This window comes from Aptenodytes forsteri, unplaced genomic scaffold (assembly GCF_000699145.1).
Source record: "Aptenodytes forsteri isolate BGI_AS27 unplaced genomic scaffold, ASM69914v1 Scaffold255, whole genome shotgun sequence".
Taxonomy (NCBI): domain Eukaryota; kingdom Metazoa; phylum Chordata; class Aves; order Sphenisciformes; family Spheniscidae; genus Aptenodytes; species Aptenodytes forsteri.
The window spans coordinates 5,742,082-5,765,882 of NW_008794888.1; the positions used below are offsets into that span (position 1 = coordinate 5,742,082).

The following is a 23,801-nucleotide window of genomic DNA, read 5'->3' on the forward strand; positions in this document are numbered from 1 at the left end:
AAACCAGCCAGTGTTATACTCTATAAATTGGCCTTAAAAGACATTCAAAACAATGGACTGACCAAATATTTCTTATTTACAGTTCAGAAAAATATCTTCTGGTGACACAAATGTTCTAAAGGTCTGGAAAGATCACTTACTCCCTGCCATCTGCATTTGAGAAACCCTTTCAAAGTCTGCATGAACTCAATCACAACAGGATGTAAGAGAAGAGAGAGCAGGTTGCTGCGTAGGGAGGTAGGGGCAAAAAGCAATTTCCACACAGAAGCTGTTGTTCAGTATAAAGTGCAGATATTCCAAAACATTTTTTAAGTACAGGTCATGATTTTTTTCTTTTTTATGATCTTAATACCATTTTGCACAGTATGTTTATACATTTGCAATAATGAAAGAACATTTTTTAAAGGAATGAATCTGGTTGTAACAAACAAGCATCTGTGAAGGTGTCATTAGCATCTCTCCAGATCTGTAATCAAATTTGAGTATCTCTTTCTTTGACCAGTATTTGACCAGTTTGGATTGCTCTGTGTAAACAGTATTCCAGTTTGGTTACTAATGTTAACTATTATCAGTTATCTATCACAGGTGTCAGCGTACAGCTTTCAGGGATTCTTCTGCTCTGTGTTAGTAGTTATCTGCGGTGTATGAAATGGAGATATAACTGATTCATTCATCCTTTTAACATCAGGAGTATCTACAGTAACCGTACTAGTTAAAAGTCTAAAAAATGAAACAGGAAAATCTATAACAGAAAGAGACAGATACTGTTGAGCTGCTGCTGACAGGATAGAGAACCTGTAGTACAGAGATGACCATAATTACTGATTTGGGTACAATGTGGCAAAATCAGCACACTTGGCTTTGCTGTGTGCTTCAGATTCTGTTGTGTATTTCAAACCATTACTTTGTGACTCCTTGACCTAGAATTTTTTCCCATAAGCCTTTGTGGGTTTTTTTGCTCTGTTTTTTTAATAGGAAAAAAGCATGAAAATAGAGACTTTTTCCTTTCTGTAACAATGCCATGGAGTTACCTCCACTAAAGATTCAACATTACCTGGTAACCTCACTGTGACATTTCTATCTTCCTTCCCAGGCAACGTAACAAGAATTTCAGGCACCAGCACAAATTCTCATTAAATTTAGTAGTTTAGCTGAAAGCAATACCAAGGATAAGCTAGACCCAGTGTGCTAAAGGAGAAAAAAAAAAAGGGAAAAAAAAAAAAAGACGCCTTAAAGGTATCATTACTTCACAAATACTTCAGATTATTTCAATCTTCTGTTCTAGTTTTGAGAAGTCAGATGACATTTATACCAACTGGAAATGTCTCTGGGACTTCTGCTCTCATTCGAGAAAATGAAGATGAATATACTGCCTTCTCATTAGCATCCTGTTTTGTGCCCCATCTCACAGGGAGATCTCTTCCAAAACTTTGCTTGTATAGTCACCATATATCACCCAGTCACATCATGTCCAGCTGCAAATAGAAGAAACAGATTTGGAAGAAGCAGCATTGAATTCAAGTTATTTCTTACATATGTTTAGCACTTAGAAAACGAAGCAAATTCGGAAATCCTTATCGTGTAACATAAATGGACTGCACAGAACTTAATACTAAGCTGCTATAAAGTAGAAAAACAAACCTAAAAATCTCATCTTCACATAATCATATGTGCAATTACAGATTTAAAGAAGTACAGTCCAAAAGTAGAAATCTGCCTGCTATTGAAGGTTCTTTAAAACTGTCTACACTATCAGCTTAAGCCTTGGAGACAGATTTGTAATGACTCAGCCTGTAAAAAATGACTAAAATATTTATTAAAAAACCTCTTGAAATCCTTGAATTTTAGCAAGCCTATATAGAGAAGGTTAATTGAGAAGATCAAAACATCTTTTTTAAAATGATTTTCAGTTTTCAACCCACATAAATAGCTGTTCTAGATCTACAAGCTTTGTTAAATGCTATTATACTGAATTATAACAATCTGCTATCAAATGAGCAGCCTCACTGGCTCTTTTGAAACACGCTAGAGGACACGTTTAACCTATGTAAACACCCGTGTAACTACATAACATAGTATTTGCCATCATGAAATTACACACCTGGTTATGTTTTACAATAGCAAATAAGTAATTTCACATGGCTCTTTTCTGACTCAATTCCTTAGGTTTTTTCTAAGCCATGCACTCTAATCTACATCTTTAAGAAGCACTCGCTCTCTCTCACTACACCTTTCAGTTACAGATTAATTCTAAAGTCACATCATGTCTTTATGGTACTCACCAGATCATCAACATCACCACCTTCATCTGTGGGAGGCAGAGTTTCATTTTTCTTTTCTTTCGAAGCCAAGAACTGAAAACACAAATGTATATCTATGATACTGACAAAACTCAGACTCTTAATGTTAAATGAACAGAACGTCTCCTTTGTATATCAAAACAAATCCACCTGTAATTAAAAATTACGAATGAAGTTTGTTCTGGTTTCCACCCTCCAAAATCATCATAAAGTACAGGAAATTTCATAAGACTTGCTTTTAAAGGATTTTATGGTGAAGTGTGTTGAATAACAGACAAAAGGATATGGTTCTTCAGACAACATACGGTTAAGCTGTAGAACACCCTGTAATAAGGACACTGCAAATATTAGTCCCCAGTCTCACGAGGAGTTGGGGAAAGTTCATAGAACAGAAATCCTTTGAAGTCTACTAAGTCCACAAAAACAACCTCAAGCACAGGAAGTACTTGAGACATCAGTGGCTGGAGCCTGGGACTGTACACTTTTCTCTACCCATCTGTTATTGTCCACTGTCAAACACGGGATTCTGGGCTAGATGGAAATTTTGTCCATTACAGTATGGCCATGTTTATGTTCTTAAAAAAGATAATTTTAAAACTAATATCGTGTGTAGCTACAAAATGCTAAAGGAATACGTAAGCTGACCAATGGCTTCTTTAGCAAATTTCATAAGTACGACATTCTAGTTCTGTGTGGAACTTAGAAATTTCCCATTTAATTCAATTAACATTTAACAAGTGAACAAAGACATGAATTTTAAAAAACCCCTCAAACAGACAAGATGGTTAGAATGCCAGTCTTTAAAAATGGAAAATTTGTTATGTAAAATTCTATTGCTGTAGCTGCTGATACAACTCACCATATCCCCTTCACTTAAAGCATGGCATCCATAAATAGAAAATAAAGGTAAGTTGCTCAGATACTATAACAACTGAAATCAAACATACAGACAATATCTGGAGTACAACCACCTCTGAATTATTTTTCTCTTAGCCTAACATAGTGAAAAAAAATAATAATTTAGCTAGAATGGCAGAAAAAAAATACAAATACTTGACTTTTACTAAAAAATATCCAGTCGTCTACAAGTTTTAGTTATGGTCTCTTTACCAAAATAAATATACCTTACTATAAAATCATAAATTTTCTTTTTCTTATTAAAATGCACCAGAACAAGTATACAGAGCCAGGAACAACCCTGCCCCAGATAAAAAGATGTCTGTGAAAGCTGGGGAGGAAGAAAAGCCACATTCCATGACTTCGAGTTCCATCATCCTTAATTCATAAACAATTTCACTATGACTCTAGATGATGAAAGAGAACAGCTAGTTAGAAAATAACCACATTAAACAGGCTATAAATACCTGTTTAGAGTTAGGTAACTCTTGTGCAAACAGCTGGCTCCTGAAAGCAAGCTACTGTTTACCTGAGGACTTCAACCATAACAGCCATGGAGGTTGTGTAAAAGGTCATGAGATCCCTATCAGAGCACTACCAGTCTCTGAGACAATATACTTTGTGCTGGTTTTGGCTGGGGTAGAGTTAATTTTCTTCGTAGTAGCTAGTATGGGGCTATGTTTTGGATTTGTGCTGGAAACACTGTTGATAACACAGGGATGTTTTCATTACTGCTGAGCAGTGCTTACACAGAGTCAAGGCCTTTCTGCTTCTCACTCAACCCCACAGCGAGGAGGCTGGGGGGGCACAAGAAGTTGGGAGGAGACACGGCCGGGACAGCTGACCCCAACTGACCAAAGGGATATTCCACACCATATGATGTCATGCTCAGCATATAAAGCTGGGGGAAGAAGAAAGAAGGGGGGGACGTTCAGAGTGATGGTGTTTGTCTTCCCAAGTGACTGTTAAGTGTGGTGGAGCCCTGCTTTCCTGGAGATGGCTGAACACCTGCCTGCCGATGGGAAGCAGCGAACGAATTCCTTGTTTTGCTCTGCCTGCATGTGCGGCTTTTGCTTTAGCTATTAAACTGTCTCTATCTCAACCCACGAGTTTTCTCACTTTTACCCTTCTGATTCTCTCCCCCATCCCATTGTGGGGGGAGTGAGCGAGCGGCTGCATGGTGCTTAGTTGCCATCTAGGGTTAAACCACCACATACTTGTACTGTAAAAAGCTTAAATATTATTTTACATAAATAAAATGTTCTGATCCTTCTCTAGAGCAACAGTGACAGCTTTAGACAAAGGGTAAAACACTGAGAAGCTACCTGCTGCATCCCATTTGTGGGAAAGTACCAGATATCATATCCACTAGGATGAAAAGCAAATACATTGTTTTTGGTTGACACCGAAGACAGAGGATGTAGACAGCCTTTGCCTAGTTGTCTCAATACCCAAAGGTCAGACCTTTCCTACATCCTAAACAGCAACATCCAAGAGGAACGCAGAAAGCTTATTCCACAGACAACACTCATGTTTTAACAAGCCGACTTCAACTTCTCATGTAGATTTTGTAGCTGCAAAAAAAATTAGAAGGTGACAGGGCCAGAAGGAATTAGAATTTCAAGATGCCGTATATTAGTGTATCTTTTTTGCTGGAAAAGTTTTCAATCTAGTAGTAATATAAAGCACATTCTACGAAACTAAAAGCTAATGACATTGTCAGCTCTGAAAGGCTTTTTGTGCCAGATCAAATTTCAGTTTACACAGTTAGTTAAGAGTAAATGGTATTTCTGAAAGAAGCACATTTTTCAAAGTTTTCAAAATTAGCTTTCCCACGCTAAATTAGGTAGAGAAAGCTAAAAGCTAAAGAAATGTATGATGAAGATTTGCAATAAATTGAAACCTGAAGTTTCCATCAAATGCTGAACATCCAAAACTGTTTTTTTCCCAAAACCTGTTTTACATTTATGCAAAAGCAAATTACATGTAATAGTTGTGCTGAAATCCATTGTCTTCCCCAAAGCAACCAGAAAAAGCACTTGACATTTCTGCTCTTTTAACCTGTCATCCTCATGCTCTAAAAAGAGTATCTTCACTATTACAGAAAAAAACTCCAGCCTACCTAAAATAATTTTTCTCAGTGATAGGAAAATATGCATGGATAACCTAGCTCAACCAAAAAGAAAAAGAAAATTTTTACGTGTTACCTCTCTAATAAGCGGCCTTGTAAGTCTTCCTTTCTCCTTCAGACAGCAAGCCTATAAACCTGAAGTCTTATATCCAAAACAGTCCTGAAACTGCTATCAGCTAGCGATCTGCACATAAGAGAAAAGGCTTTTGTGTCACATAGGACCACACTGACAGCCAATCCCTTGACCTACATGCTTGCATGTGACCTATTACAGAGGTGAAGAAAACTTGCATCTTACTCTATTGTGTGATATTTTAAATGATCCAATATAACCTTTTAGTGAAGGGTATCACCTTCAGTATAGAAAACAAATGAACCATTTTTGCAATCTACTGTAGACCTAGGAAAATGCTGGCTTTGTATCACACAGGAAACCTGTGGCAGTGTTTAACTGGACCAAGGAGGACTAGATTTTAGATCAGCCCCATAACCTCAAGATAAAATTTTCTATCCCTGCAGATCTTACTCCAAGAAGATGCAGTCTTCCAGTTTCTTAAGTAAAAAGTCATGTAAACTCTCAATGACAAATCAGGGTTCTGGTTTTGGATCTGGAGAGTGTGTGGGGAGGTGGTTATCTAGTGAATAACTGGGATTGCCAACTGCCTAGTTAGCAAAGAGATGCAATCCATTTATTCTTAAAGTCAAGGTAACTGCCATGTTAGAGAAGTCTGTTGCAGAGCTGATTTCATGTCATCTCTCTTATTCCCTTGTTTTAAAGGGAAGTTATGGCTGTTGTAGGACCTTCAATCAATCACAAAATAATTTCCTGCATTGCAACACCTGGCTAACGGTAGGATGACATTAAACAAAAAAGTAATTTTGAAGTCAGTCTACAAATGCTTTGCTCCAGCTTAGCCTGACAGCTGTAAACATAGTCCTTGGTAGTCTATAATTTGTGCTGCATTCCTATGCAGGCACAGTATTTTTTAGCCACCACAAGCTCACAGTTAAGACAACAGTATGCTGTAAGGTCTTCATGGCTAGTAGAGATTTCCTTAAGTAATAGTGGCTATTTCACACAGCATTAGCACATTTTGAGCGTCAACAGTAGTTTCAGACTAGAAAGGGAGGTTCTCAAGAAACATTGTCTTAGGAAATTTCCAATTAAATTCATAGCATTTGGAATATGTAACAAAAACTAATACTCTTTAAAACCACCACTGGGGAAAAAAGTTGCTCTATACAGTTATGTGTGATGAGAAACAGACAGTAGGTCCTTCATGTCTAGAAAAAAACATCGTGTTCTGTCATTTTTACTCTGCACATGTACTTAGCTTTCTGGACTCTTAGTTTGTTAGCTTTTCGTTTTTATGAGATCTCTGTGCCTTCTTCACCTTGAGGTAAATTGTTACAGATGAAAAAAGCAGTTTCTAAAATATAACCTTTTACCCACTCATTAATTCACTCATGGAGAACCTACTTCTACCCCCTTCTGGTTACTGCTAATGTAAGGCCTGGAAGTTGCGAAAATCAATGTGGCATCTTTTAGAAAAGCTGCTTCTCTGCAAAGTACTTAGTGATTTTAGCCACAGGTTTACCTTCAGGGGTCCATAACAAGGACCTTCTTTCCCCTAAACTATTTAAAATCATGGCTAGCAGCCTGATGCAAGAATGCCTGTCTTATCCTCTCCACACAAATACAATTTTTGACAGCAACTCTGAATTCTGCTTTCTTTCAAACAGAAGGCACCGTTCTGCCTGTTAGAATTCACTCCTCTGTAACTGTGTGCCATGGTTTGACCCCAGCCAGCAACTAAGCCCCACGCAGCCGCTCGCTCACTCCCCCCACAATGGGATGGGGGAGAGAATCAGAAGGGGAAAAGTGAGAAAACTCGTGGGTTGAGATAGAGACAGTTTAATAGGTAAAGCAAAAGCCGTGCATGCAAGCAAAGCAAAACAAGGAATTCATTCACTACTTGCCATCGGCAGGCAGGTGTTCAGCCATCTCCAGGAAAGCAGGGCTTCATCACGCGTAACGGTTACTTGGGAAGACAAACGCCACCACTCTGAACATCCCGCCCTTCCTTCTTCTTCCCTCAGCTTTATATGCTGAGCATGACATCATATGGTGTGGAATATCCCTTTGGTCAGTTGGGGTCAGCAGTCCCAGCTGTGTCCCCTCCCAACTTCTACTAAAACATCCTTGTGTTATCAACAGTGTTTCCAGCACAAACCCAAAACATAGCCCCATACTAGCTACTGTGAAGAAAATTAACTCTACCCCAGCCAAAACCAGCACACTGTGACATCCTTCATTCATCACTGCAGTTACTGAAGTGTTATATTTCTGTAGAAAGAATACCTGCAAATACTCCAAAACTTTTGTTTCCAAAAGGATCTAATATGATCACCAGCATCATCTATGATGTCCATCAATCCACAAGAGCTGCATAAAGTGGAAAATACTGATATCATTGCCTATATGGTGAAAACTAGCCATAACAACTTTATATTGCTAGGGTTCACAATGCCTTTAGACAAAAAAGTATCCTGATTTTTGTACTCGTGTGATAACAGATCACAGTTCTTTCTATGAAGTTCAAATAGTGATCTTGCATACACAAATAGTCTATTGCTATTCCACTAAACTGAGTTCCTGAAGTTCCTATTCTTTGTAGAGCATATTTTCAGATAACGATGTCAATACATGCTACTTTCTAAAGACCAATTAAAGCAAATGTTGTGGTACATGCTAGTCAATTATTTTTGCTCTGAATTGGGGCAATTTCAATTGTGTGGCAAAAGGACACTCTTCTTCCTTCATATGAATCCTATTTAATTCATCTAAAGATTTATCCACATAAGAAAGAATCTTCTGTTCCACAGCACGGGCTCTATACAAATAGATGCTCATTAAAAAAACTATACCTTTTCAGCCTCTTCACTAGTCACCAAACTTCCCTCTGCTTCATCTTTAGTGATCAAAGAAATTCTGTCTAAAAAAAATAAGAGATATAAAAATATCATTAGAAGGCTTCCCAAAAAATGCACTTAACGTTAGAAATGAAAAAAGTCTTCCAACTTCTGAATGTGTCATCATCACCAGCAAAAATAAAAAAATATTGCTCAAAGGAAAATGTGACTTGCATAAATGAGTCAACTATGATATAAAAATAAATTAATGAGCATATTCATAAGCTTGTGGAAGTATCCATTTAGGAAACCGCTAATATTATGACAATCAAACTAATGAGACACTGAAATCATAGATCACAGATGAAATGCTGAAAATCTATCAGAAATTACGCTTTTAGTCATTCACAGCATGCTCTTCAGTCTTTTCTTAATAGCCTTATAAAAATTAACTCCTAACACACAAGCACTTATGCTGTGATTACCTACAGTCTGACTACCAAAGTGCTCGTCCTGCCCCCACTTTGCTCCTTTGTTGTGCCAGCACCACCTTCCTGTGCAGCGACCCCCAGAAAAAAAATTAAAAATCTCAATTACTTTTTACCCCAATAGTTTTTCCAGTCTAGCTCATCACTTGGCTACACGAATGCTTATGCCTGAATAAAGAAGCTGTGGGTATGAGAGCAAAGAACCATAGATCCATACAGGTTTCAGCAGCAGCACAAGTGTAATGCCACCTTAACGTGCCCATAGAACTACATGGCAGAGTTTCATGAGACAAGTGAACTTGTGAAAAAGATCTGCATTGCTCCTGAGCCACTAACTCATTAACTCACACCCATCCTCTTTTGGTGATTGCAGTTGCTCATGAAAAGGCCCAACGCATGCCACATACGTTAGAAAAGAGTAGATGGTTCATGTGGCAAGAAGCAGGGAAAACAGGACTTCTGCTTTGTTAGCAGCAAGCGAAAAGCAATTTCAGCTACCTAGTGAGAGCAACTAGATTATGCATAAAGCTTCTCACAAGAAGATAATCTATTTTGTATTAAAATATCATCTCTGTATTTGTAATTTTTTTTTCTCAAAAATATACTCCAGTTTGTTAAAAAATCTGATTTGTACCAGCTAAAAATTATTAAAACAGTATTCTGGCATGGCTTTGGAAGATCCAAGTTTCCTACTTTCAAAATTTGATGGGGTTTTTTTGTTTGTTTTGGAGGTTTTTTTTCAAATTTCTTCAGAGAAGGTCCCCTACAATACTACTGAATATAATATTCTTTCAGTGTTGTCTTGTGCTGTTGTTTTGGGTTGCTAAACAACTTGCCATCTTGTATTTTGAAAAAGTTGGACAAAGTAGACATTACAGAGTGTCTGGAGTTTGCCACTTTGAAAGGCGCTATACAAAAGCGTATCATTGCATTTTATAGCATGCACCCTTAAGAGATACAGCTGGGCATTTAACAGATTTTCTTAGCACTGGTTCCAATTAAAAACAAGAGTATGACGGAAATGATTTTTTTTAGTCCACCATGTTTTGTATTTGTGAAAAATGTTCCTTTATTTATCACTTGCGTAGTCTCTGAATGTCTTTTGGAATTGCACTGCCTTGTATCTCCCAGTTTAATCATAGGTAGGTGTCATACTACCACATATTCTGTCCTTCAGGTTGCTTAAACACAAAATGATCAGTGACATATTTCAATGCTATCTATGCCTTTTTTGAAGCTTAATTTGGAAGAATCTTTTTATATCTCTGCTGCATGAGTTTTTTCCACTTACTCTGAAATTCAGCTGAAATTGTATCTTCTTCTCATTGCCCTGTAACATTTAATTTGTGTCTCCTCTTCCACAATTAATTTACCATTTCAACAAGACTTGGCAAGGCATTATGGATATTGCTGATATGAAACTATTAGTGCAAAAAAGGAAGTTGCAACGTGAAAGATTTTTTTTATTTTTTTAAACAAGCTGCACGAATGAACCGTATCAAAATGCTGCTCTGTGGTTAGTTTAAGTGTCCCATTGCTAACAAAGTTTTCTCTTGCATAATGGATAATACAACAAACTTTTTTTTTTTTAAATGCCATCCTACCTTGTATCATGATCTCCCAGAAATCAGCTAAGGCTTTATCTTCCACCTTTGATTTCAGGGCCTGCAGAAAATCATTAAAGCACTGCACCTTGGACAGCTGAAAAAAATAACAGCAATGACAACAGAGAAATATTAAAGTAGCCTACTAAAGAGCACTGCAAACAATTCTTCATGAAGTCACCTAACATTGTGAACACAAAAGTGACTACAGATTTTGGTTTTTATCTCTACTAAACCCAAGAGTTCTAAGGAATGGTGAGCCACAAAAACTGCCTTTCAGAAAGCTAGAAAGACTTTCTTGTAACTAGCTTTATTTAAGAAGAAGTTTGTAGGGTTGCTTATTTTTCTTTTACAAGCATCAGGTCACAGGCCTCGTGTTTTTATGTTTAAAAGAAAACAAACAACAGCAAATAATACCAGAGAAGCTAGTCCCCATTCCAGTAAGAATAAAGAAACATAAAATGCAAATATATTTCTAAACTTTCAAACAGGATAACAGATTTTAATCTATGAATCAATTCTTTTTGCTGTAGCAAGAAATTATCAAGTCTCTAATACAGGAAACAGGCCCATCATGTCTTGAATTTGAAAGAGATGAGTTTTCACATATTAACATTACCTTAATGGCCTCCTCTCTGAAAACACTGATACAACTGATCCCTTTCATGTAGTACTGTGAATCTTTATTTTCCAGGAACTGATCAATGCGGTTTATCAACTGCTGACTCACTGAAAGACAAGGAGAAATAAATGAAAGAATGCACACTTTCAAGGCAAAAAAATATTTTTCCTTTACATCTCTCTTCTTCTATTCCACAGGCATCAAAAGAGTTAGTCATACCCATACCACCTCAAGCTACTTGTGTCGATAATTGTTATCTAAGCTACTGACAATTACTTCAGCCTCTCTGGAAAAGCTAGATATACTAGGAAGAAACCCAAGCATGGCCAAGGCAAAAGTCTTTCCCTGAAAGCCAAGAAAAAAAGCACTGGCCTAGCTTGTTTGATAGAAAGTAAAACCAGAACATTCGGGATCCTAAAGCTGAGGGAGTTTATGTTCTACAGCGCAAAGCATATCCCCTAAACATCCTTTGAAATACATGCATATTTCAATAAAAGCATTAAATTTACAATGAAGGTGTAACAATGTCAAAACAACAGCTGTAGGGTGATTGGAGTTAAAAGACTACCTTGTTGTTATTGACGTTAGAGTATATCTTGTCTCTGTACAGGTAGTTTGATGATTTTTCATCGGGGCAATGCTATTTGTGATTATGGAGATAAGCATTATAAACTGTGCATGCCTGACAGAGAGAAGCAGAGGCAAACAGTGAGACTTGTACCAACAAGAAGGGGAACACCAGTTTCATCCTCACTGCTGAGCTCCTAAAAGGTAGGTAGCTGTAAAACACTGCAAACGTGACAAGTGAAAATGTCATCAAGAGCTCTGAAAGCCCAACTAAATTCTGCTGGATTTTAGTACTTTATTTTCTTCATGTTTAATTACAGGTGAGGAACTGTCCAATTTTACCCTCTGGTAGACACCTCATCCTGGGAAAAGACAGGTGTGAAGAGCATACAACAGTGATCTATAAACTCAGAAGCACTGTGAACAGGATGAATAGGGAGCGATAGTCCACTGCCTCTCTCAAAACAAGAGCAAACTTGAACAAATTCTTAGAATTCTTAAGAGACGAACTCTATCAAGAGAGATTAAAGATGATGTTGCCATTGAGGAAGAAAATGCAGAAAAGCATTCTGGACAAGTCACAGGATCTGCCTGTCCTGTTCTTGTACTGTTAAAGACAGGTAACTGGATTACCTTTAGCCTGACCTATAGCCCTTTTTCTATTCAGATGTTATGGGCATATATGTCACTGCAACTATTTCAGCCATGGAAACATCAACATAGAAAATCATCTGCCAGAGCGATGGAAGAGACAAGGATAAGTAACCACACCAAGCAGCAGACATTGTTTAAATACTGTATTCCACTCTCCTCACTATAAGCATACACAGCGCTAGCTGTTGTATTCATGTTCTATAAAATGCCTAACTGAACTGAATCTGAAGGATAGCATCTCTGAAAAGAGTGAAACAAGACATGTTTGATGTTCTCCCACTAGCTTTTGACTCTACAGAGTTTCTAGAAAAGGAGGCGGATAATGGTTCTGTCCAACAGCAGCTATCACACAAGAAAGTGTGCTAAAGTGCCTACTGCTCCAGAGGTGATCAGCTCACTCTTTTTATTTATTTTACCAGTAGCTGACAAACTAAATTGAAGAAGTCTCACTACTTAAGCTCCCCAAGTCAAGTCAGTCCATTTTTTTCATGGTTAACGATTTCCTCATTAAATGTTCTAATTTCTTACGAATTGCACTAATAAAAGCAAGTCCTGCTGGTGTTTTCAGTGGTGGTGGTGGTGGTTATTTTAAATGCTGCCTTTTCACTGATGTGTTAAATTAAAACTCCAGGCACTACGAAGGTGCAATGAAAGTCTTTATTGTCAGAATGATTCCAGCATACTGTTTGAATGATCAGACACTCTACTACTTCTTTTGCATTTAATTTTTTTAAAATCCTTTTCTATTTGATTGCACTGGCAGGCATCAGAAGACTTTTTCTTGCTACTGACCGTGAGCTGCCTCCTTTTGAAATCTGTTGTAAGGAAGCAAAAGAACCCGACAATGTTTTACTAGGCACTGAAAGACCATAATATATGCAGGAAACAGGTTACATGGCAACAATATTTTAAGTCAGATTCTTCTAACATCTTGAAACAGCTTGGCTAAAATTGGGTCTGTCCATTGGATCTCCCTTAAACGACAGGCCAATGATTGATGAATCTAAAATAGATAAAATTCCTGTGTTCTGATTAGACTACCAAATTACTTCAGGGGGCCAAAGACAATACCAGAGATGGTAGGTAATGATTATAACTGGAAGTTCTCCTAAGTGGACTCTGTTCCTTTACACTTCCAGGTCTGAGAACTTTGTTGATTTCCTGCTGCCTGTCATCTGCCTTTGCATTAGTGTGAATCTTTGGGTTTGGGTGCTGCAAAAAATAAATCTCCCTGTTTTTGGAGAAAGGCATGTTCTGCATAAAGATGTCTATCTAACTAAGCTGTGAATATTAGCATTAACTCTGATGCGTCCCAGACAAATCTCAGGCATTGGGGTTTGGAAGACCAGGTCCTAGAGTTACAAACTGACAGCCTATTCAGGCCACTACTGTGTAGCAACAACTTTTTTTTCTTCTCTCCCAACTTCCCTCACCCCCCCACACACATTTAAGGAAGTGAACTAACGAAATTCTGTATTTTGCATAAACTGGAATTCCAGCACTCCTAATAACCATCATGTTCTGCAGATCATCCCAAGAAATTTTAATCTTCTGCTTCCCTCTTCTATTATACCTGATTGGTTAGATAATAAACATAGTGATTAAAGGCCGGAGAACTACAGGTTAACAAAAAAAAAAAAACTCTTTGAAGGAGATCTTTTAGTTCTAACAGAATTTAATCCCTTCCCCACTGGCATTCAGATACATTCCCTACTCTAAAATATGTTCATCATTTTCTTGTGAAATATGCCATGAACAATTATATTCACTTGTTATCCCTGAATAGTTACAGTACAAAAGTGTAGTTATATTTTCATGTTTGTTCAGTTCAGTCCTTGGTCTTGATTATTATGCCAACAGATTACATCACAATAATAGATAAGGCTATATTATAGTCCAAGTTCCAATTCCTTAGGGATTACCCCTCCCCCCTAAAAAATTAATCAGGTTAAAAAAAAATAGCTCTTTCTGTAGACAAAAGACTCCTGTTGTTACCAATCTTTTGATTTATCCACTGGTGGTGGAACTGATTTGTGTTAATGGACAGTGCTTAAAGTAAATCACTGACAAATCAGTTAAACCACCTGATAATAAATTTTAAACTACTGCTCAGTAAGTATCATCTTTTTGTAACTGAAAAGAAGAAAGAGATTATAAACAGAAAACCATCCTAATTTTTTAAGGACTTCCTCCATCTTTAAGCCAAGAAATAAGAATTTTAAGATCAAGAGCTGTTGAACTACTCCAGTGTCCTATGACGTGCTGTTCAATTTTGAAATGGTCTCCCTAAATGGCCTGTGGGTATAGATCAGAATGATTTAGGCTGGATGTCTGAAGGACATCCGGTCCAAATCCCCGCTCAAACCAGGGTCACTGTGGATCAGGTGGCTCAATGTTCCCCTGACTTGAGTTCCAAGTAGTTCCAAAGATGGAGAGTCTTCAAGTTCTCTGGGCCCTTCTTTCCGTGTTTGACTACCATCATTGTGATTTTTTTTTTCCCCTCCCCATAACATCTAATCCAAATTCTGTTTGTTGCAACTCAGAGCTTTGCATCTCACCCAATCGCTATGCCCTTCAAAGACGAATCTAGCTTCATCTTCTCTAAAGCAGACGTACAGGAAACTTCAAAGTGATTTTATATACTCAAGTATTTGGTTTGCAAATACTCTTCCAATGACTGAATCATTTTCACCAAACCAGTCATTGCATTTGGCCTGCCTAGCAGTAGAGCGTGAATAGTCCCCGAAATACACAAAAACATCAAGTAAAATGAACTGAAAAGAAGAAAGAGATTATAAACAGAAAACCATCCTAATTTTTTAAGGACTTCCTCCATCTTTAAGCCAAGAAATAAGAATTTTAAGATCAAGAGCTGTTGAACTACTCCAGTGTCCTATGACGTGCTGTTCAATTTTGAAATGGTCTCCCTAAATGGCCTGTGGGTATAGATCAGAATGATTTAGGCTGGATGTCTGAAGGACATCCGGTCCAAATCCCCGCTCAAACCAGGGTCACTGTGGATCAGGTGGCTCAATGTTCCCCTGACTTGAGTTCCAAGTAGTTCCAAAGATGGAGAGTCTTCAAGTTCTCTGGGCCCTTCTTTCCGTGTTTGACTACCATCATTGTGATTTTTTTTTTCCCCTCCCCATAACATCTAATCCAAATTCTGTTTGTTGCAACTCAGAGCTTTGCATCTCACCCAATCGCTATGCCCTTCAAAGACGAATCTAGCTTCATCTTCTCTAAAGCAGACGTACAGGAAACTTCAAAGTGATTTTATATACTCAAGTATTTGGTTTGCAAATACTCTTCCAATGACTGAATCATTTTCACCAAACCAGTCATTGCATTTGGCCTGCCTAGCAGTAGAGCGTGAATAGTCCCCGAAATACACAAAAACATCCAGTAAAATGAAAATGCAGACAAACTGCAAAGACATGCCAACAAAAAGTGAAAGTAAATACTAGGGTTTTTTAAAAAATTATCTTGGGTCTAGAAAAGTAGTTAGCTATACACATTTCTACAGAAAATCTTGCAATAAAATATCATTCTTGCAACTGCCTAATAAATTCCCATTGCAAATCTCTTATACACAAATCTTGTATGGATACAAAGCATCCAGTGCAAAACCAGTGTTTTACATTTTACTTAAGAAGCTATCTACATGCCATGGCAAGAGTGTGACACCTCAGGCCCAACAGAGTATTTGCTGAAATCTACACATGCAGTTACTGACTCTTTGAACTTTATTTTTCTAGAAATGGCTAGGAATGAAAATATTAACAAATTTGCTATAAACATAAGAGTGAGCATTTGATACAATTTGTCTCTGGACATTTTTTCTTATGTCCATAAACGATATAGTTGTCATTGCAGATTTCTCTCTTCACTGACAATCAGTAAAATAAACAAAGCTCAACTACCGGACTTCAGACATCAAGTTCTCAGATAGAAGTCCTATAAGATGCAATGAAATCTGGCCTATAAACTTGCACAGAAAACTTACAAATCAAAGAAAATACTATACATGTGCCAGTATCTTTTTTACCCCCCATTAAGCCATCCTATCTTCTACAGAAGCATATGAAAATACAACACCCCATATCAGACACCTTCTGCTCTCCAGAAATGCAGACATGGATGGAAACCTGTAAATAGTCAAACAGGATGAACTGGTAGTCATGTGGCTACTCCTTTGGCATTACAAAGATGGCAAGCACTCACAGCATTTGAGAATCTTCTTTGCAGCCACAGCAATGAAGAAATTCATTGTGCACCCTTGGGAGTAATCATTAGATTCCACTCAGGCAAACTAATCTATTTTATTTGCATTCATTGACAAAAATGTCAGAAGCTGTTATCAAAAGACTGCTCTTTGTGATGACTGTGCACTTGTAACCTGCCCAAAATAAGACCTGCATAAAATGACATCTCTCTGGCCATGAATGCAAACAAGAAAGTAAAGATATCTGGAGGGGAAACACAACGCTAGTTACATGAGCAATCAAAATTAACCAGTAAGTTGACACCCTCACACACAACTCATCACGTAAGCCGTAAGTGGGTCCCTACTGTAATACACTACATAGATGTCAATTAAAAACAAAGTTGATTGCTGTTTCAGGAATTGAGCTGCCAGTCTCAGAAAGCCTATCCCTAAGGCCCTTTGAAACTCTAAGATTTTCGGGGGGGGAATTATTCACACATTAGTGACCCAGTTCTCACTAACAGCGAATGCAGTGTTTCTCCTGCTCTGGTCTGCCGTGGGACCCAGCATTCAGACATGGGCTGTCTAACTTGCACATAGGCTTCTGCTATGAACGGCACAAACCCTGATCATCAAATCCCAGTGAGGCCACCGCAGGAGATGCATTGGTACTCATTTTCGACGATAAATATACTGTCAGGACTTCCTACAAGCTGTTTAAAAAAATAATTAAAAAAAATTCCCTTGCCGTACTTTGGTCTTGATAACTTTATAATTTTGGTGAGAGACTTGCTGTGGACTAAAGAGGATGTGTGCTATTAACCTGCAGCTCAATTAAAAAGCCACTGTACTGTCAGTATTTAAAGTACAACTCTTCCTATTGCTACAACTTCTCTATCCACCAAAAAAATCCACCCCCAAGCAAACAGTTGAAAGCCCTTTCTCCTCCCTACAGAGGGACTCTGTTGCTATTTTGTGGGGAGGGGAGGAAGAAGGAATTGTTGCCTTTTTTAAACAGAGAATGTAGGCTCTATTCAGTTTGGAAGACTACACTCTTTTTATAAAAGAAAGAAGCAAAACAGGATGCAACCTAATAGTTGTCCTGTCTGCATCCTGACACATATAATGTAATTAGGTTTTTTTTTTCCTCCAATAAACTATATTTGAATGCCAGATTATCCATTCCTGCAAAGACACTTTACATTTCACATGTTCTAGCAGAGGAAAAAAGTTTCATCACTAAATAGGATACAAAATTATACTAAAAAAACCCCTTAGAACCACTGAATAGTTTTAAGGCAGAATTTACCATTTACATAACCGGAATGCAATACAGCAAGCCATTAAAAACATGCCTGTAATGTTTTATGTATTAAGCTACCTAAAAGACTCTAAAGCAGAAAAAAGATTATGTAGAAGAAAAAAAATAATATGCAGAGCATTTTTTTATTTATAGTGGCTTCTGACTGCATTACATTCTGCCTAACTACACCTTATAATTACAGAGCAGATCACATACAAAATAGAAACAGATTGCTCAAAATTTCAGAAGCCATCCAAACGTGTACTGCAGTTATCTCCAGCACAGCTACCAAGTGAACATATTTAAGCACTCTTTAGTTAAACTGTCTTCAAGGGTAATCACTATACTTATTTCTGCCTTAAAGCTTTTCTACATGATAAAATTAATTACTGTAACAAAGCAGTCAACTGTTTCACAGTTTCTGTATTCTAATATATCGTACAATGCTTTTTTACTGCATCTTAATATATCTGAGATTTGAGAACACAATTCCAAATATTTTTTCAATAAACAATTTCTTCTGGATCTAATGCAAAATCCATGTAAAAAGCTGGCCAGCTGTCTTATAGGTCTGGAAATACTGGAGAGAAATAGCTATATAGGCTTTAACAGGCTGTATCACAAATCAATATACTACTCAACACCCTCCTCAAACTATGTCCAAAAGGACCAAAGGCCTTGTTGAAATACCCAGCACCTCACTTCAGCACCTCTGCAAATCTTTTTCTTTGAAAAGAACTGCTACATTAGTGGCTATTTGGCAGATGAGGTTATCTTGCCACAACCTTCAAATCACCCTTTAAAAGAAAAAAGGACCCCATCCATCTTGTGCATTCTTTTTAGGATACCTTTGGATTACATATATCTCTGTATAGTTACTCCAGTAGGGAAATACCATACAAACAAATTATAATTCCTTTGCATTTTCAGACTTAGGGCATGCAAGACATTGTCCGACCTGTGCTTTGTATTCTTCCTCGCCTCTACATCAAAACCCTGTCTTGCTGTACGCTGAAAACAGATTTGGTGCACACAGATCCTGCTTTCATCTTTAAGAGTCACATACTACCTGCTTATTACACCCTAAATTCACCCATGCTTTCTTTTGCTCACAACAAGCAGTAAGAAACAATCTTTGCATGTAAAGATTTAAATCCCAGGCATCAGATTCTTATTTCTTCATAGAACAGAGTAAGTAGACAGTAGAAGACAGGTTTCTCACACCGCACGCAGCCAGCATCCCTCCACTTCAAGACAGAAAGATCCCATGAAGCCAGGTAAGAAGCTGACACCCAGTTTGAATGAGGCAGTCAGTCAGTACCACGGGATCTTCAGCCAGAAACACCTGAAGAGTTGCTCAGATGCCTCAATGTAGCTGTCTAGTGCCATCTTACACAAACACAGGTATCTGAGACTTTCAAATGGGGAAGGCAAATATTGACATGGGAATTATGAGTGACACCTTTCTTTGCTGAGTGGCACTAGAGCCACTCACTCCAGAGCATCTCACATAGCACTAGAAACTTATGTTTAGACAAATGGATTGCATTTACTGAACCCTGAAGATGCTACTAAATATAATTAAGATAGATAAAAGTCATTTACCGTCTTTGAAGTCAGCATTTTTCTGCCTCACCAGAATTCTGAAATCTTCTGCTGGGTTAACACTGCCAACCTACAAAAGGTCCAAAAATGATACAATCGTCTGCCAATATCCATCTCTCTATTTTTGCAAGGCAACAAGAATCTTTAAATTTCTGTTTATTTTAATATGGAAACAGAAGCTCTACAATTCTCTGCATGCGGACTCATAAAATGAAAGTCTTACAATGTGTTTTAATGCACAGTACTCCTAGCAAAGGTTAGTGATGACATGAGCAAGATGAACTTAGACTTACTATGCTGCACTCTTATAAGCCAACCATATTCTCTGGGGTTTAGAGGTCAGAAGCACAGTAATTCAGGCTATCTGCTAGTTCAGCTTTGAGACTTTCTGTAGCACAGACGTCTCACTAATCTTGACAGACGCTTAATGAGGAATGGGAGCTCCCAGGCATGTGGGTACAGAATCATTGGTTTGTCACTCCAATAGGAAGCTCAAAATTAAAAGTTTGCACTCAATTCATCTACCCTTTCTGGCCCAGTCTGACATCTTAAAGCTGAAGCTCTAAATGGGCATACAAGCACGGAAACCTTTCAAAGGAACTAAAACCAGGTCAAATATTAACAAACATCTACTGAAAAACGAATGCAATAACTTTAGAAAAAAAAATTACATTGCTTAACATGTCCTTTCAGGAATCAAAATTCTCCTAAGTTTATTTGAAAATTTTATGCTTTGCTGTCAAAATAATTGTTCGATCTTTCAATAAGCTTGCTTGGTCTCTTCCTGTTTCTTTCAAATCTGGCAATGCCACTTTCCAAGAAAAATCAGAAGTGTATATTAGAAGCACAAAATATTTAAATCTTTTTAGATTTTAAGTCTCTTTAAAAATCTCAGTCATGCATTTTAAAAACCAACCTTAAAGGATACTTTGAAAACAAGTGAAATTAACCTCAATTAACATTAAATCACCTTTTTTCCTGTAATTCGAAAAAATAAAATAAAGGAAGGTGCACAGTTATGATACAGGCTTCATCTACCTATGTACACAATATCTGGAATTAAGTTAGACATTTAACCTATCCCTATCAGGAATGAAGTCAAATTTGCGATTTAGAACCCCAACCGATGCAGTGAACAGTCTCTAAAATCACAGCAATACCTTTGATTAAATATACAGAGGCAAATTCCATGTTGCAGATGATATGAAAGAGAGCAAGAACAAAATTCAGCCACTGGACCCCAAATCTGAGATTGTTGTTTTCCCTTCCTCAGGCTTGCCCTTTAGAGTTCTAGACACCAGGGGAGAATTTTGCCCTAAAATATCCAAGACTGATGGAAACTTGTGCTAACATACACCTAAGGGCAGAGGAAGTTGTCTTTACAATCTCTAGCAGAGAGTCTCAAATCTACAAGTAGACAATACTTCAGTCATGTTTCAGCAAGAAACCGTCCTTTTATCAGGAATTCTGTATATTCACTATAATACACTTAGAGAAATTAATCTTCCCCTTTAATAATCAGATTCGTAAAAATATGCTTACAGAGGTGACATTGCCTTCAGCAAGTTTTATGATGCTAAAGCTACCTTCCTCATCGTCAATTTTTGGTTTCTTAGGGTTGGGTCCATCTTCACTGCTGCAAATGAGAAGGACAAAAATGAAGATAAACACTTAAAGTAAACTGTCCTGCCTACTAAGTAGGGAGTCAGCAAATTAATGAAATATACACTGAACACTGGACAAAAGTTCATTATACAACTGTTCCCAAATTAACACTAAACCATGCCTCATTTTTCCCCACAGGCTGCATGAAGCAGACAGTAGAGACAGAGATCAAACTTTATCTTAGCATAAAGCAAAGGCACCGCTTGTTGAAGCTGCGAGATTATTCATGCTTATTTCAGGAGTGAATTTACTCATACACATCTTCTCCACCTTTCTAAATACATAATATCTCCAGTCACTTTATTTGGAACCTGTATATTGAGTTAACCTTGATAATTTACAGTGTATTACATGACATTTGGTATTCTCACCAGATGTTCTTAACATGAAATGGCAATGAAACTTAACATTTAAGTAAGAAATTCATTTACTCTTCAAAAATTACCTGCTAGTTCCTGTCTTGGAATTGATAGCTACTACAAATCTGCTTACACAGTGGCTTTTGAGTCTAATGACCCATATTCTCCATCAGCACACAAGAGCTTTATAAACTTCCACTTACAGCAGTCAAAAACTGCTAGACAAACCCCAATTAAGTATGTAAGAACTCTCTTAGGACATTTTAAGCTACATCTCAAAATGCTTTCAAAAGACTCTGTTATTTTTAAAAAGCTACTTGTAATTTTAGGCTACTTTCTAGCTTTGCCCTCACAGGTAGCATATACCAAGGTGTACATTCAAATCAGAAACTTAATTGTAACGTGCCAAACTTCAGAGCACATCTTGGCAACAGAAGAAAATCCAGCTAATCACAAAAGGGGAAGAAAATCAGACACTGTGTTCTGTGTCACTTAATGTGACAGGCTACTGACACGGAAGAATCGATTTCAGTTTAAGAATGACTGAAAGCTACTCAGCGATCTAAACGGCAGTATTTGTGTTCAAGGAATCCCAAAATAAAGAAAGAAGTTTTTCTTAAAAATTCTACCACTGCAGTGAAAAGAAGAAACTGCTTGACGATGTAGGGACAAAGCCAGAGATCCTGGACTAGGTGCCGTTTTGCATTCTACAAGGTTAGAACTGATTTTAAAAATTGCATTGCGTGTTACAGAAGCAATCAACTATTAGAAAGAACTTGTACAGTCTTCCTTTTTACCTTCTATAGAACATACTTCCCCTATTTTACAATCAGTGTCTATCCCACTTTGTTTCAGTAGTCTTCTCTGTCCTTTACTTAATTTTGTCACTAGTGAAATGAAATCCCTTCTCCTCAGCACCTCCTGTCATCCAACATAACCTTACTTATCAATCTAGGAGAAATGATGACTTTGGTTATGCCTCAGGACAAGGATAGGATACCTTGCTTCATTCTCAACTCTGCTGACTTTCTGGCTGACCTTGAAGAAGTTGCTTGATTGTTTTGGACAGCCGATATGCCTGCCTGTAAAATGGAAAAACTGATACTTATCTAACACTAGTGAGTTTAGAACTTCTACTTGAACCAAAATTCTTGTACGTTGTTGTGGTTTGATGAAAGGTGCAAAGAACAACGAAAACTCTCTTTTAGAATATTTTTCTCTAAAGGTGTTTTCCACTCAATTGCAATGTCTTGAAATCTTTTTCCTCCTGCATTATTTTTACTGATTCAAAATGCTTTGCAATTGGAGGAAGGAGGAGAACATAAATGATGATGTTGCATTTAACTGCCTTAGGACCAAACCTATAGCTGTCATTAATCAGTGCAGCACAGCAGAAACTAATGAATCCATACCCATTTATACCAGCCAAGGATCTGACATTTAGAATCTGTTACTGGTAATGCACTGATTAGCAGTATTTTTAAACTGTAAAACGTGCAACTACTATTTGAGAAAAATTAATAAAATACAAGATTAATTTAAAACACCCACTTCTACATTTATATAGAAGCCTATCACATACTGCAAAGCTGGATAAAGTACCAGCCGCTCCAAAGCCAATCTAAGAAGAAAAAAGTAAAATGCTTTCTACTTTACGGGATTTTTCAAACTACACTGAGCTTAGCAAAAGTGAAACAAACGAATGCTGAACATTAAAATCTGTATTAAGATATCATGCCTACATTTATGCTGCCTTAATCCCATTAGACCTTAAAAATTAAGCAGAGATTAATCAGGTCAATATGATGATAGGAAACACAAATCAGTTTTAGAAAACAAAAATAACAGTCAAGAGAGCTTCTAGCCAACTTTTTCAAAACACTTTAGTGCAAATTATCTAGATCTGATAGTTTTAATAAGTTGAATTTTTTCTGGTGTTTAACATTTTCCTTAGTCATTGTTGCAGTGATGTACTTTTCTTTATCAAGTGATTTAATTATATCACTCATTTTTTCCCCAAACACAGAACAAAAACATAAAGTTAACACTTCTGTTGTTGTACTGACAATACTACTGTTCCCATTCATTACTACAGCAATAACATTTTTTTTCGTATTTTTTAATCCTATTACCATTCATTCTTCTTTGCATAGGTGCGTCTGTATCCTTTTGCCCCTCCTTACAGATTTTTTTTTTAATAATTTTAATGCCCTACACCAATTTCTATCTCAATTATTTTTATAGCTGCTTTCATCACCCCTCTAAAGGAAACCAGTTTTTAAACAAAATAGCTTTCCTTCTTGCTTGTCAAATTGATGCCTTTGGGGATGTATGTTTTTAAGCAACTACCAGTAATGGGTCACTGGTTTTTGTTTAAATTCTCTCCCTAGCTTGTTTGAACCCAAGATTTGCCTTTTTTTTTTCAAACTGGTTCTATCACTTTTTAAAATACATGTATAAATGTATGTATACACACACACACACAC

At 37.3% G+C, this 23,801-nt stretch overlaps 1 protein-coding gene across 2 annotated transcripts in view; it reads right to left on the reverse strand.

The window, feature by feature from the left end:
* Positions 1–405: 405 nt before the first annotated feature.
* The window catches only part of XRCC5 (X-ray repair cross complementing 5), a 52,060-nt gene continuing 28,664 nt past the window's right edge, over positions 406–23,801 (reverse strand). For both annotated transcript variants that reach the window (XM_009274968.2, XM_009274967.2), the window contains 7 exons: positions 20,834–20,927; positions 19,292–19,361; positions 10,953–11,062; positions 10,334–10,430; positions 8,257–8,324; positions 2,283–2,354; positions 406–1,475 (listed from right to left, as the gene is read on the reverse strand). In XM_009274968.2, the coding sequence (XP_009273243.1) occupies positions 1,461–1,475; positions 2,283–2,354; positions 8,257–8,324; positions 10,334–10,430; positions 10,953–11,062; positions 19,292–19,361; positions 20,834–20,927 (526 nt within the window). In that variant the 3' untranslated portion in view covers positions 406–1,460. The remainder of the gene's footprint in view (positions 1,476–2,282; positions 2,355–8,256; positions 8,325–10,333; positions 10,431–10,952; positions 11,063–19,291; positions 19,362–20,833; positions 20,928–23,801) is intronic.